Consider the following 14,558-nt stretch of genomic DNA (forward strand, 5'->3'; position numbering starts at 1 on the left):
TTATATTTGTGTGAGACCGTGAATAATAAAGAGGATAAACTGCTATCAAATGACAAATCTCTCGGGTTGTCCTTAGTGGCTACAATCCATCCTTTTGCAGATGTGAAAGGTTAGCCAGGATTCAAACCAGCTAGAGTAAATCCAGCTCTTGTGGAGGTTACTTTACAACCACCTGCCCAGAGGATGTACAATAATTATCATTTCTGAATTAAGTCTTAGTTATTCCAGACCAGGGTGATTTTACTCTCATTATGTGAGTGCAACTGGGGACATCCGGGCCCCAGATCTCTTTCTAGAAGGGGAAGGTCTCTTACAGTGACTACAATTTCTCCTTCACGTCCCCTGCCCACGAAAGCTTTTAGCAGCAAATACGATACAGTGCTAATGTCTATATACTCTATGCTCCTTCTATTTACAGAGTAGTTTTACATTTTATTATATCCCATTGTACAACTTTACATAGTACCATTATCATTTCAATTCCTTGTTCTGCAATTCAATGCATACTTGGTTAACTGCCTTTCCGTGTCCGGTTATAGACTCAGCTTTAAAAAAAAAAAAAGGTAGAAAAGAAGCACAGTGGTGCAATGTCCAGGCACTTTCCATGTTGCTCAGCAGAAGAAGCAAGCACCCTGTCTGAAAGCACGGTAAACTCAAGGGGGAGGAAAAAACCAAAATCTCTGCTTATGGCGGATTTTTAAAAGTCCTTTACACAGTTCCAAATATTCCTGAGAAAGCTCTGTGAAGTGTCACCGATACGTTTATATTTCAGCAGTGGGTCTGAGAGAGCAGTAACTTCCATTGCTGGATGTGCCGCTGATGGCGCAGAAGACGTGCAAGGAGTCGTGCATCCATGGTGAGTGCATTGGGTCTTCGTGGTACATCTAGACAGAACAGAACAGCCACAAGCTCAGTGAAAGTTTCAGTTTGTTGCTATAAAAAAGTTGTTTAAATAGGTATGGGAAAGAGATATCCAACCTTGTCTTCAGAGCTGTTTCACAAAGGCAGCATAACAGAAATGAGAAAGAACAGTGATTTAGCAATTTCTGTAGCATTCAGATATATACGCCCTTCTGTACATTACCAGATAGCCTTCAGTTATGACTATCCAGTCTAGGAAAGAAACAATTTTCTCTGTACAGAACTTTTAAATTATATCTTAGCATCAGTATAAATCAGATCTAAATACTTATATACATAAGCATGGGGATATATGCAGCTAAGTGCAGCAAACATCTGTGCCACGTGCCAAGACTTTGCACTCTCTAACCTGAAGAATGCCTTACAGCACTGAATCTATGTGCACCAGTAGAGCTGTCCTAAAGCTGAGTGTGTTTTTACCCTGTGATTCATCAGAGTTTGTCTGAATTTACAGTCGGCAAACTGAGATGAATCAGAGAATCACAGAAACACCAAGGTTGGAAAAGACCTACATGATCATCCAGTCCACCTATCCAAGACCAACCATCCCCTTATCACCAATAGTTCTCACTATCCTTGGGCCATCATCAACACATTCTGGACACCCAGTGTTCAGCCATTCGGAGGCTTCTTGTGCCCATCTGCCTGCAGCTTGTTTTCACATTTCCCTCAATTAAAATATCAGTAGGAAGGTCACAGGCTGACCCATCTGTCCCATCACCTTCACTAAGTGCGTTGCCTGTGCTTCGTGGCACTGAACACACTTAGAAAAGGACCTGTTATTTGTAATGAGAACCCTTAATGAATATAATGTACCTTCATGTTTAACTGACTAATTTTGCAGGAGAGGAAAACACGTTTTGCTGCTTAGATTGTCAGATACTGAGCCCATTCGATGGCAGTACAAAGTTCAGGTCAGCGGTTATCTACAGATCATTGTACAACAACTAAGAACAGTGCTCGTAAACACCATATTTTAATACAAAATACTAAAGCCCCACAGAAGAAAGTGAAAATATATCCTTCCCAACGAGCAATTCACTTTGATATTTCAGTTGCTGTACTATTCTGCACATTAATCGGAGAACAGGGCAGTGCATTTGTAAATATGTAAAAATCATAGGGCATGCTATAATGGTACTTCTTTGTTCCAGGATAATTTTAACTGTAGAGCTCCCACAGCACAGAACTGAGTGATTTGTTTCCAATTTGACTATTGCAGAATTCAGAAACCACAGAAGTTCCAGCAGCTGCATGCAAATCAGATGTCCTGGAGGAAAGCATTTGCAAACAGTGCGGAGTAAGCAGGTGGCAACTCCTATAATAAACAACTCTCAACCAAATTCAGCAGTGAAGTAAACAAAGTAGGCAATGAATGAGAGAAAAATGAGTGTGCTAAAGGAAAAGACCACTAAGAGAAAGGTGATCCTGAGTGGAATAGCAGGGAAATGTAACACAGAGGGGACGTGGCAGTCACCTATCCACAAACACATCGTCTTTTATATCTCTACAATGAAATTCAGCCCCATCATGACACTCCACATCCTGTTCCCCTGAAATTGTATTGTGCTTTTTTTTTAAATAAAGCAACCAAAAAGCCTTTGAGCATTGTTTTACTGTATATAAGTCTGACTTAGAAAAAGCAGCCCGATGCACCTTGGTTATTTTGCCACTTGCGTGTTTCTGTGTTCCTTTGAACAACTGCTCCAATTACTGTGGGATTTACCTATTTTCAGGGACTGCTGCAGTTGTAATTAACTGTCACACATGGGATTGTTGCACTAAAGGCAAATAAACAAAATTTGAGCCGTATATTATCTAAGCCAGAAGAAGACAAAAGACATTACGTCAGCAGGAGATTTTGGAAACTCTCCTAACTTTCAAGACCTATGAATCACAACATTCAGCAATGCTCATCTCACATGCTTGCTGCTATATGACTGCAATGAGGTTTTTTTGGTCATAATGAAGTTAAAATAGGAAAGCAGATGCTACTTCAGAAGGTTCTCATTGTATTTCTCAGCACGATACGAGGGAGGTGTGCACCGCACAGATGCTACTATTCAAATGTGTTTTCCTAGAAAGATCCAAGAGAACGTTAAAACAGATGATGGAAGGCAGCACAAATATCTTCTCAATGCGTGCAAATGATTGGTATTAGGTCAATGTTCAAAGAAAATATCCTTTAAAGGGAAAAAAAAAAAAAGAAAGAAAAGGAAGTCAAGCAGGATATAATTGAGGAAACGGAAATTTAGGCAGAGAATTTCAATCTGTGACTTATCACAGCTTTCCTGCAATGTAGAAAACACAAAAGCCAAACATGGCACAAGAATTCTGATGACCACAACATTTAGGAAACCAATGACTCGAATCACTGAAGGCTCCATCTTGCATACCAACACGAGGATGAGACTTTCTGGCACTGAATGAGAGGACTGTGGGGGTTGGAAGGGGCATCATCAAGTCCAAACCCCTGCTACAGCAGGTTCCCCAGAGCAGGTTGTGTGAGAAAGCATCCAGGTGGGTCTTGGATATCTCCAGAGAAGGAGACTCCACTACCCCCTGTTCCAGTGTTCTGCCACCCTCGCTCATTGCTGTTCATGCAGCTAAGATGGAATGGGAAACCAACCATGTCATTGATAACATGAGGTGTTTTCTATTAGTTTTCAGTGAGTTTTCAGCTTTAGCTACTTTTCAAGCACAGAGAACCACTTCTGTGGGCTCCTGACATGCAGTACATGCCTGTTCATGGATGATGTCCGAAAGCTCTTTCACCATATCCCGAAAGTTTGATTTTAGTCCCTCGTGGTACTCCACTTGATCCTCCTTAATGAGTCTCTCGTTGAGCTCCAGAGCAATTCCACAGGCTTGTATAAATTTCCTGGGGAGGAAAAGAATGAACTTTAGGCATGACCGTTTCCCGGTCTTCTACTGAAGCAGACAACCATGTCTTCCTGTTTCTCCAAGTCACATTCTAGGGCCATCCTGAGCACAGTGGATCAGGGAATGGGGAAGGACTGTGCTTTCTGAAGGAGCTCCTTGGAGGCTCCATAGGCACTAAATGGCACTAAATGTGGCACGCACCTGCAGTCCAACACAGTGCTCTCTGACTTTCTCCAGAGCCTGTGCACCACACACAGTGAGCAGATCCCAGGGGAGCCCAACCAGCTGCCAGTGGGGTCACAAACAGAGGCAGGCCATGGTCAGGTACACAGGGTTTGGTCCATCTGAGGTCAAATTTCTAACAGCAGGCACACCCTCCAGGAAGAAATTTACATCACGTGGAGCTCTAATACTGTTTTTACAGCTACTCATTTCATGGTTTCTCATTTTCTTCTTTTCATTTCACATGCATAGTTCTCCTTTTAATTATTTCATTAATTTAACTGAGACTATAACAAAAACACAAGCATTTCTGGGATTTTCCAGGATGTTTTTTTTTTTTCTGTGTGTGTGTGCATGAAACAGATTATGTTTGGTTTTTCTTTCTGGTTGCACAGCAAGGCTGGAAAGTAAAGGAAAACATTACCTCTGCTCTGCAGCCGTGCATGGAAGATTTGCAGAGATTATTTACTTATTCTTTTCATGGTTTGCTTGGTCACTTGATGAAGGTAAACAGGATTGAACCAAATGCTCTGTCCATAAGTTACCAGTGGGTGAAATGGGCACCAAGCAATAAATATAGGAGCTGGTGGGCAACTGCTCACTGCTGGGAGGTCCAGAAAGTAGTATGGCAAAGTGTGGGGACACACAAAAGTCCTGAGGTAAAGCGAGAGCTTCACCTGGTTGGGTTTTGGGAGACACTTTCAAGTGGGAGGTAAAAGGCCATGTTCAAAGCACCTACTGTGAAGGGCTGGAGATGGATAGAAAAATGCCTGTGCAAGTCATTAGTGTCCAAAATTAGAGACAGAATCAAGAATGATGGTCCCCCATAAACTGAAAAGGGATTTGTTTCAAAATGCTAATATGTAGTTAAAAATCCCTTTGAAAGATGGGAAAACAATGCACAGTATGAAAGGGCCCTGAACATGACTATCAGGCCTCTGGTTTTCAAACATTCTTTCTTCACACTATCACCTCAAATATCAATGCAAATAACTGAATAAGGCATTCAAGCATGGAAATCACAACCCTAAGACCTGACATATATTGTCACACTGGCTTTTTTCCCTATGTCTGAGCAGCTTGTGACACGTGGATCTTTGTAAGATACACCTCAGCATGGAGCATCTGCTGATTTTGGGGACATGCAAAAAACACACCTAAAAAAACCAGAACCGTGTTCCAGCCAGGCTACTATTTTTTATTACATTAGAAATCCTACCTGAACATTTCTTTCAACTCATTCACCTTCTTAGCAGGATATTTGCTGGACTGGCTGTCACTTAGGAAAGCCCTGGCATAGGCCAAGGGACCAGCATTAACCTGGAACCAAAGAAGTAAAAAGTCATTTATGCCACATCTTTTAAGTTGCTGAGGGCATTTTAGAAGGTTAGACCAATTTTTCAAGGCTTGAAAACCATTATCATGTTATTTGAATGCCACCAACTCTGCGCTACTAATATCACCAGCTGAAGTCTCTAAACTTGAGTATTAGTTTTTCTATCTAGGTTTTGAAAGCCCAAAACATAAATGCAGATAAAGAAGAGGAAGGGAGTCTGTTTCCTCATACTTTCCTCATACTTCTGCTTGGCAAGCAGTATGGCCTGAGTCTTAAAGTCATATATCCGGCTGGAAAAAAGTCAGGTTCACAGAGAGGTTATTTCTGCCTGATATTTACCAGTGCAATCTTAAAGAAAGAAGTATATTTCAAAACTCTTCCACGGCCAGCTGAGGTACAGTAACACTTAGCACTGCAAACAGCACTGGACAAAATGCTTATTGTCTCAAGTAAGTGGCAGGCTGATGGCTGCAGTGCTGCAAACTTGGTAGTTAATCATTTATGGAAAGCAAACGTGCCGTGCTGTGAAAAGATGACTCATTGAGATGTGTCTGTCAATGTAATTCTGAAGAGCTGTCAAGCCTTACCTGCACGGAAACACAGCCTTGCAATTTGAGCTGCAGCTGGATCATGTCAACATCACCTGCAGAGCAGAGCTTTTGCAGCTCTGCTGTCTTGTCTCTTATTTCATCAGTTGCAACATCAATTGGTTTTAAATTAACCTGATGCTCATAATTGACTGGAATTCTCTTCTTTACATATGGAAAGGAGTTCAAAGCTGGCAGAAACAGCAAAGAAAGTTTATAGATTGAAAGGCTGTTCAGTAAGCAGAAGTATGTACAGATAGATCAGTTTTACTCGGCGTGGTGAAATCCTGAACAAAGCTCTAATTTAACAGCATCATTTATTCATTTATAAAAATTTGCCCATAGAAATGTAAGATAAATTTCCCCTCCCAACCAGATTATTATACCACAATTCTGATTAAGAATCGGAGAGAATTTCTGACTCTTTTGGGATATTTTTATGAGCTAAAATAAGTCTATAATTAGTTGCTGATACCTACTGCCTCACGTTCAGATGCTTTAACTTACTGGTTAGAATGGTCCTTTTTTTACACTGTTCTTCCACACTGCCATGCTTTTTTCCAGATAAAGTGTAAGGCGTCTCAAATACAAATCTATTGATATTATGATTCCTTTCAAATTCAGTCTTTCTTTCAGAAAGCTCTTTGTCTTCAAAATAGGGCTTCACGTAAGTCACTTGAATATGAGCGTACTTGGGGTCAAGGTCTTTAATGTTGACCTGTGAAACAAGAGAGTTACACTCTAGAAAAACAAAGGTTAGTGACTTACAATTGTTTAATTTATCTCCTGGGACCTGATGAATGCTCTGATTCCCCGCTGTCTCAGCCCCTTTGCATGCGTGTGAATGACATATCAGGCACTCCCTTTGACCTCAGCAGGGTTGGCTAGACTGTGAGCTAGCAGACACACAAAACAATGAGGTTGCAGCACAAGAAATACCTCATCTGGTGTCAAAAAGGTGTACCTGGAAGGAGCAGTCATATCATGCTACCCATCAATGCAGCACATTCACACGTTACTCAGACCTTCTAAAACAACCATGTTGGTTCCAGGCCACGAAATACCACTTGTGCAGCACTGTGCTGTAGCATGCAAATCTGCAGGCTTGCACAAAACCTTTGAGGTCTCCAGTATTGCCTTTAGTAACCCAGATGAATCCATAGCTGCAACCCAAGGGAGCATAAATAGATAGATATTCTATGCCCAGTGTAGTCCCAGGCCCCAGAGAACAATATTTATGTCACACTCATCTGCAATGTAGCCCCGATGTTCACTGCATTTCACTAGCTTGTTCACGCAGTTTAATTTTACCTTATTAGAATCCTGGATAATTTTTACTGTTTCTGACCCAAATTTTTCTCCATAAAGTTTAAGAAGTCTGAAGGAGATCTCGGAAAGGCCCGTCAGCTTTGGCTCTTTGTAGATATATTCCTTCCCATCTTCTTCTTCGAAGAACGTCTAGCATTAATCACAAACAAGGCATGAGGAATAGATGAGTTTCTTTGCTTGGAAAATGTTCTTTAAGATTTGCTGGTTTGAAAGCAACTTTCTACTAACAATTCAGAATGTCAGTGAGGCTTAGAAGGCTACGGTTTGCACAAAGACTCTGTGTAGTCTAACAGATTCCGTCAAATATTGTGTAAAGAAATTTTATCCTTGACCAATACAAACACATCATCATAAAGCACAAAGGCCTGAGTATGACTAACAAGAAATCCAAACAGTGTGGCAGAAGGGTTTGGCCAGAGGTTGTCTTTGAGGCAGGTTGGAAAGAAGCAACCAGGACATAAAGCACAAAAACAAAGCATAGAGAATGAGTAGAAAAACAAATTTTCTAAGACCTGAAAGCAGAGCCATGTGAAATTTGGAAATAAGAGGGTTTTGTGTAAGCCAACAGGGACTTCAAGTAATAAATGGAGAAACGTGTTTCCGCTGCTTTGATTTCTCCTGTATTCAGGGAAGTGGAACTCCGAATATTTGTGGTAAGTAGAGAAAAACTTGCAGCAAAGATTGTGCCTGCATCACCAGTCCTTCCTGTAACGGAAACAGTGTGAAAGCCTCATGCTTTGGCAAGCTGCTCTGGTCAGAAGTCGTGACAGACTGTTAGAAGGATCTCTGTGCAGCTGACAATATAAAGCTGGCAAAGCTCTAAAGTGCAAAACTGGATCAAGCATTGGCTGTCAGGATGATGTTAGCTTGCGTAATTTGACCCAGTTATTTCTTTAGATTTTAGAAAACCAAATTAGCAGTTGTTTAATTTGTTGCTAACTTATTTGCTTTTCACATATTGAAAGTACAAAGTCTGGAACGTTTGCTGCAGCAGAAGTCAGTGATCAGATTTGTTGTGTGTGAAGTGACAGGGGTCAAAGGTACAAACTCAGGATGGTTTCAGGGGTACACATCAATTGCTCTAAAAGAAGGAACCAGGAAAGGCAGGGCTAGTGTCATTTACATAGCATTTTCTAGAGAGGTGACCTGCATTTCCCCCAGAGTTATGGGTCCACAAGTAGAAGAGGACCATTTAAAGACACATGGCAGATGAGATGTAACACACTTCATTAGATTAGCTGGAAAAATAACAACACTGAGTAACTGCCTTCGGGCTCAGAAGATATGATGTTTACACTCTTTCTTGTGACTTTGAGCCTTAGATCTTCTCAGTTTTTCCAGCTACTTAGAATCACAGAATCATAGAATGGCTTGGGTTGGAAGGTACCTTAAAGGCACCAGACCCTGCTGTGGAGCTATCAGGCTTTTCAGCTGAAGACCTGCCTGAGCAGCAGCTGCATGGGGCAGGATGCCAGGTGAGCAGTAGCTGGTGAGCCTGTGTCTGTACTTACTTGTCCATAAAACGCCACTCTGAAAAAGGTTCCAAGAAGCCTCTTCCTTGTGTGCATCACCTCCAGTATCTTAGCATATGCACCATGAAGTGTTCTGTACAGCTGAGTAAGTTTCTGGAAAGCAAAATTTGACATCTTTAAAGCAGAACTTCAAGTAGGAAATTCTAACTAACGCTGGAAGCTACTGAAATGTCTGAACACAATTCTCTAGAGGAGTCAAACCAGAATTTCAGGCTTCAAGCCTGAAAGATACCACAGGCTGCAATAAAACACTGTCCCTAGAGAGAAGGCTGGACCTACAGTCTCAGCACGTTCCCTTTAAGCACTAAGCCTTTAAGGGTAGAAAAACTTGCAGTATTTTCCTCAGCGACATTTTTTCTAATTAAAAACAGCTTTATGATGAAAAAAATAGATCATGATTTCTCCAAACTTCAATTGCAGAGTTGCATGCTGTTCTGATGTGGAAGGGTCATGGGAGAGGGAGGGAAAGGGAAGCTGTTCAGCAGCTGAATCTTACCAGGGCACAGATCACAGCAGGTGCTGGGAAGGAGCAAAGCTTTAACTCCTTTCACTCCATTATCTTTCACTGATTTGTTTAATGACCAGCCCTGAAGCACAGTGTGTGCTACACTGACACCGACCCATTAATTCCACATCAGAAATACAAGCATTTTGCTTTTTCCTAGCAGTCTGTGAAACAAGACACACACAGATGAGTTCAAAATGCAAACCTCAAATTCACGCCGCTTTTCATAAATAGGAATGATCAGTTTGGAAACTTCAGAAATTGTTTCATAACGCTCTGCTTTCCATAGACCATCCACACACTGCTCCAGCAACTCCACTAGGACTTCCTACAAGAGAAATCAAATGGGTGTGGTTAAGTCAAAAAGAATATAAATCATTTGAGCTTCAGATAATTTAATAAGTTCCACTATTGTGGCCAGAGCTATAGAGTTTTAAACACTGCGTGCTCTTGGCCTTTCCAAAGGTATTCTGTAAGTTTTGAATGAAAAAAAAAAAGCTCTCGATTTTTAAAAAGTTTCATTCTTAATAACTCATTTGCACAATAGTGCAAGTATGCCTTGGTTATTTAGGTACCTCCTAAGAAAATGCCAAAGCTTTGGGAGGATACGGAGATGATAGTGTTGGAAGAGAGAGGGTACACGTCTAAGAAACACATTTGAGGAACATGTGTACAAGAGCAGTAAGATGTGCTGCTGGGATCCCCAGGCCTAGCACTGATGAATGGATGTTCAAGCAGAATGCCACCCTGCTCAGCCGCATGGCTCACCCAATACAGTTGCACAGGGGTGATACAGCAGTAATTGTGAGTCTTTATAATTGACAGGAGGATCTTCTTACTTCCCCCGGGCACTGCTTTGGTTTCTGGACTGTTCTGCTGCCATGGCAGCACAGCCCTAACTCAAGGGGAACCTGAGCTGACTTCTTGTTCAGCAGACCTTGACTTCTAACCTTCTCTACCTTCTTGAAAATACTATGCTGTGCTGTCCGGTGCTGGCGAGAGTTAGCATTTGCATAACATGGCAAGCAAAGTTTGCGGTGTAGCTTTTTCAGTCTCAGGGCTCGAAAAGCCTTTCAGAGGAACCAAAAAGCTATACCAGATTTACGTATCTGAATTGCACACAAAAAATTCATCAGATTTCTCTTGGGAAATTGCCATGGAACAGTCTTTTCTGCAGATGCCAGCATACAACTCTAATTCGTTACAGTTCACATGAGTCTAAAACTAAATCTTAATTGGTTATCAGAGCCCTTGTAGTCTGTGCTACGTGACCTCACCTCACTGTAATGGACGTCCATCATCCCGCCATCTTCTTTCATTGCACCTTCTTCGTCAATGTTGGGAGTGATTTTCCTGAAGGCAGTGCATCCACTGGGGAAGAGTTCTGTAGTAAACAAAAGCAAATGGATTCATGGAATAATTTATTTCAAATATATCTTGCTTCAGTAGCCAAGGAAGCAGTCTATTAATAATGAAGTCCTACAAGCAGCAGAGGACTTGACACTGCTCATTTTTGCTGCTCATTTGCTATAATAGGACTGAACACATCAGAATCTCCCCAGCCATTTGCCACAGGAATCTTCCTGATATGTGACTAACACCAAGCACAACAGATCTTCCAGTGTGCTATCTGAAGTCACCTTTGACTAACCTGATAGCCTGAAACAAAGGGTGTATTTTTCCACAGAAGATGCAAAAAGAAAGCTATCGTGAGATACTGGAAAGCTGGGTAGGAAGTGACTGGGATTGTACACCCCTAGCAGAAAGCACAGTTCTTGCTGCACCCCAAAGCTTTGAGTAGTTCAGCCTGTACTGAATCATTTCTAGCCTTACATATAATACATGGATGTAAAGTGTCAGTGACAGAAATAACTCGAGGTATTCACTTGATATTCCTTGTTCCTTTTCTTTTTCACAAGTTCTCCCCTGTGATTGTGATTGCAAAGGGGTGACAACCACATGGGGCTTGTGGTCAGCAGCCTCTAGGGCACACATAAAGAATGACCACTTTCAATGCTTTCCCCTCTGCAGCCATGTGAAGTTTGTATACGTATCAGCATGCCCTGATTCTTCCCACTTAGCCAACACAAAGTACAGAATGTGGAGGGACTTCCAACCCCCTGAGCAAAGCCCTCAGAGACCTTTCCTGCCAAGGCAGTGCCTGCAGTCATCTTCTGTGCAGCCTAACATTAAAAGCAGTGGGAAGCTAAGTCCCTTTCAGCACTGCTTGCTCACATAGGGATGTGAAATGTGGTCCATGTATCAACTGGAGAATTGATATTTACAAGAAAACTCGCAAAACGTTGTATTGTTACTTGAGAACACGTGAGTCTGTCCTTGCTTCCTGTTTTGCATTAAACCACAACACTCCCTTTTTTTCCTGGTTGCTCTTTACTTATTTGTATAGTTAGGTTACATATTTGTATAGTTAGGCTATAGCCTCATTTTTTGACTAACTTTTGACTGCTTTCTCCTATAGTTTCCCATATTGACTATTGTGATACTTCTGATAAACACACTGGCAGACAGTTTTTAACATGGGCTTCCCCCATGACCACATTTCCTAATGTGAAATACATCCAAACATTTCAACCGAGACGTGATGTGTCGGTTCTTATTTTACTCAGTGAAGTGCCAACATGACGACCTAAGAAGACCTGACCAGCCCAGTAACACTCGGATTACTTTCTTTAAAACTATTCATCGTCTGATACCTTCATCATGCCACAATGCATTCGTTGGTTTGTTTTTTTCTTTTCCTTTTTAGCTTGTTTAGAAGAGATCCACAAATAACCATTTACCAAACTGTCACTCATCACTGCATTGCCTCACGCCCCTCAAACAGCAAACACTTACTTTTCCTGTACAAAAACTCTGCAACAAGGGCTGCTACGTGAACGTAACACATGGCTGCCTGCAAAGCACAAAGGGAAAATTAAAATCTCATCTCCACATCTGTCTTGTTAAGCACCGTGTTGTGAATTTTGTGAATTACCTCTGAGAAGTCTCCATTTTTCACATGTATTTTTGCCATACTGTCCAGCCATGTTTTCCGTAGCTCTGGGGTACTTGCATAAGATTTAGCTAAGCTGTACTGTAGATCTATCAGCATTTCTGGATCCTTTTCATGTTCTTTCATTTGAGCAGTGGCCATAAGCACTGTACGGATCCTCTTTGTCAAATCTTTGACTTCCGAAGGAAAAGCAGTTGCCTGATACAAAACAAATCTAATTAGAAGCAAACACAGAGACAAAAGGTGTGGCAGGCTTTTTCAAAGACTTTTGCTACCCGTAAGCCAAAACTCCACTTACTACCAATCTAAAAAGCAAAGCATAGGAAATAACACTGACTGCAGTTTTACCTATTGAACACACGGTGCTTACAGCATACAGTATTTAACATGCAATCAGAAGTGTTTCCACCTGGGCATGCACAAGACATTGGCTATTCCAGTGCTGAACTGCAGCAGGTACTTCTGCAAGCTGAGGAGCTGGGTGAGGGTTGGACAGAAGTGCTCCTTGCATGCAAACGCCACAAAATGGAACCATAAACCATTCCTGAAGCATTTTCCACTGAGTTCACCATCTGGACTGTTAGTGTCTGATGTGGTCACTCTTTAATTCCTAAAGTCCCATGGACATTCTCACCACAGGAATGCGTTAAAGAAACACAGTCTCCAGCTGATCCTCTGCTACAAGCAGTTAGATTGAGGCTTGTCCAGCCAAGTTTTGATAATCTCCAAGGAAAAATATCTAATATCCTTTTTGGTCCCTGTTACAAAAAGGGAACATTTCTGGGAAGTCATTTTTCTTTATGTAAAGCTGGAATTTCCCTTGTAGCATCTCGTGCCTATTGCCTCTCGTCCCGTCCCTCTGCACCTCTGGGACAAGTCTGACTTCCTCTTCTCTAAAACCTCATTAGATGCCCCCTCATCTTTCTCTTCCCTGTGCTGAGCCTGGCTCACTTTGCCCACATGCCAGCTATGTCTGTGTCTGTGCACAGCACCATCTCCAGTGTCCTGGGATCTGTCTTGTACTGGGAGGCCTCTCCTGTACTCTTGCTCCTATGTAAGTATATAATCTGGATATAACAATGGTCACACGATGTAGAATAAGATCAGCAAAACAGGGATTAGTGAAACCCCTATCGACATCTGTATGCAGAAGGGAACAGAGGTTCTGTCAGGTATTATATCCGAAATATAATTTTGTTATATCACAATTCAACACCTAACTGAGGCTCCATTCCTTTAGCTCATGGAATGATCACAGAGCTGTAAAACTTCTCCTGTTTTTCTCAATCCAGCATTGGCAGCTATACTGGGTGCAACAGAGCAAATTGTAGTGATAATTTATTATTCAATGGATTGGATAGAAGCTGTTTATTCCAGCACAAGAGCAGACAATTATTTTCCAAAGAAATACAACCATCAGTGTCTACAAAAGAAGACATCATTAATATTGGTTACAATAAAAGAGTTAATTTTAATTCCTGCTAATTATGGCCTTTAGGTAACAGGTCCTCCCCTGTCATTTCTATCAAAGCTGGAAATTCTTAGAAAGCTCTTTGCATACTCTTGAAAGGAGCACCCCATGCAAAGTGTAACCTGAATTATAGTGCTCCCTCCTCTTGGCATTGGGCATTGGGCATAGTGGAACATGACATAGTGCACCTGTCCCTGTTGCTGTTGGCATAATCCCTTTTTTCTGAGCAAACAGTCCAGTGCAGACTTATCAATTTTACAGTTAGAACTAATTAGGCTTATCCTAAACATGATTTTCTTGAGTGCATCCCACATCTCGCATTAATGACTGATAGCACACGATGTGATCTCTCTTCTCCAACCTACCTTCATAGGCCTGTCACTGTTTGCAAAGTTGTTGATGATGAGCAAGGAGTCCTGAAACCTCGTCCCACCGCTGAGTGCCACATCTGCTATTAACTGGCTCACTGCAATTATTATCTGTTGGGACAGCAAAGGAGCATTATTCAAATGAGCCCAATAGAAGAGCTTTATTGTCACAGTTACAAAAAAAGCTCATAAAAAACATCATGTCTTTCCCACAGTGTAAGCAAGGACCATTGTTGTGGCTTCACTGTCCGATCTCCTGTGGACAAACACTCCTCAGAGGGCCAAACTTCTTTGCTGAACAGCAAGTTCACAGAATTAACGAGATAAGTCTTAATACGAATGCTGATGTGGAAGTAAGGTTATCATTATCTTCCCTATTTTAGCACAATCC

The 14,558-nt window shown here is 41.6% G+C and overlaps 1 protein-coding gene across 4 annotated transcripts in view; it reads right to left on the reverse strand.

Moving 5' to 3' along the window:
• Positions 1 to 406: 406 nt before the first annotated feature.
• DOCK11 (dedicator of cytokinesis 11) overlaps positions 407 to 14,558 on the reverse strand; it is a 69,514-nt gene continuing 55,362 nt past the window's right edge. For all 4 annotated transcript variants that reach the window (XM_031594205.2, XM_031594204.2, XM_031594203.2 and 1 more), the window contains 12 exons: positions 14,165 to 14,278; positions 12,311 to 12,526; positions 12,172 to 12,229; positions 10,593 to 10,699; positions 9,521 to 9,643; positions 8,790 to 8,903; positions 7,261 to 7,407; positions 6,457 to 6,667; positions 5,950 to 6,140; positions 5,246 to 5,346; positions 3,664 to 3,802; positions 407 to 884 (listed from right to left, as the gene is read on the reverse strand). In XM_031594205.2, coding sequence (XP_031450065.2) covers positions 762 to 884; positions 3,664 to 3,802; positions 5,246 to 5,346; positions 5,950 to 6,140; positions 6,457 to 6,667; positions 7,261 to 7,407; positions 8,790 to 8,903; positions 9,521 to 9,643; positions 10,593 to 10,699; positions 12,172 to 12,229; positions 12,311 to 12,526; positions 14,165 to 14,278 — 1,644 coding nt within the window. In that variant the 3' untranslated portion in view covers positions 407 to 761. The remainder of the gene's footprint in view (positions 885 to 3,663; positions 3,803 to 5,245; positions 5,347 to 5,949; positions 6,141 to 6,456; positions 6,668 to 7,260; positions 7,408 to 8,789; positions 8,904 to 9,520; positions 9,644 to 10,592; positions 10,700 to 12,171; positions 12,230 to 12,310; positions 12,527 to 14,164; positions 14,279 to 14,558) is intronic.

Source organism: Phasianus colchicus, chromosome 14 (genome assembly GCF_987193195.1).
Source record: "Phasianus colchicus chromosome 14, bPhaCol1.hap1.1, whole genome shotgun sequence".
Classification (NCBI taxonomy): Eukaryota; Metazoa; Chordata; class Aves; order Galliformes; family Phasianidae; genus Phasianus; species Phasianus colchicus.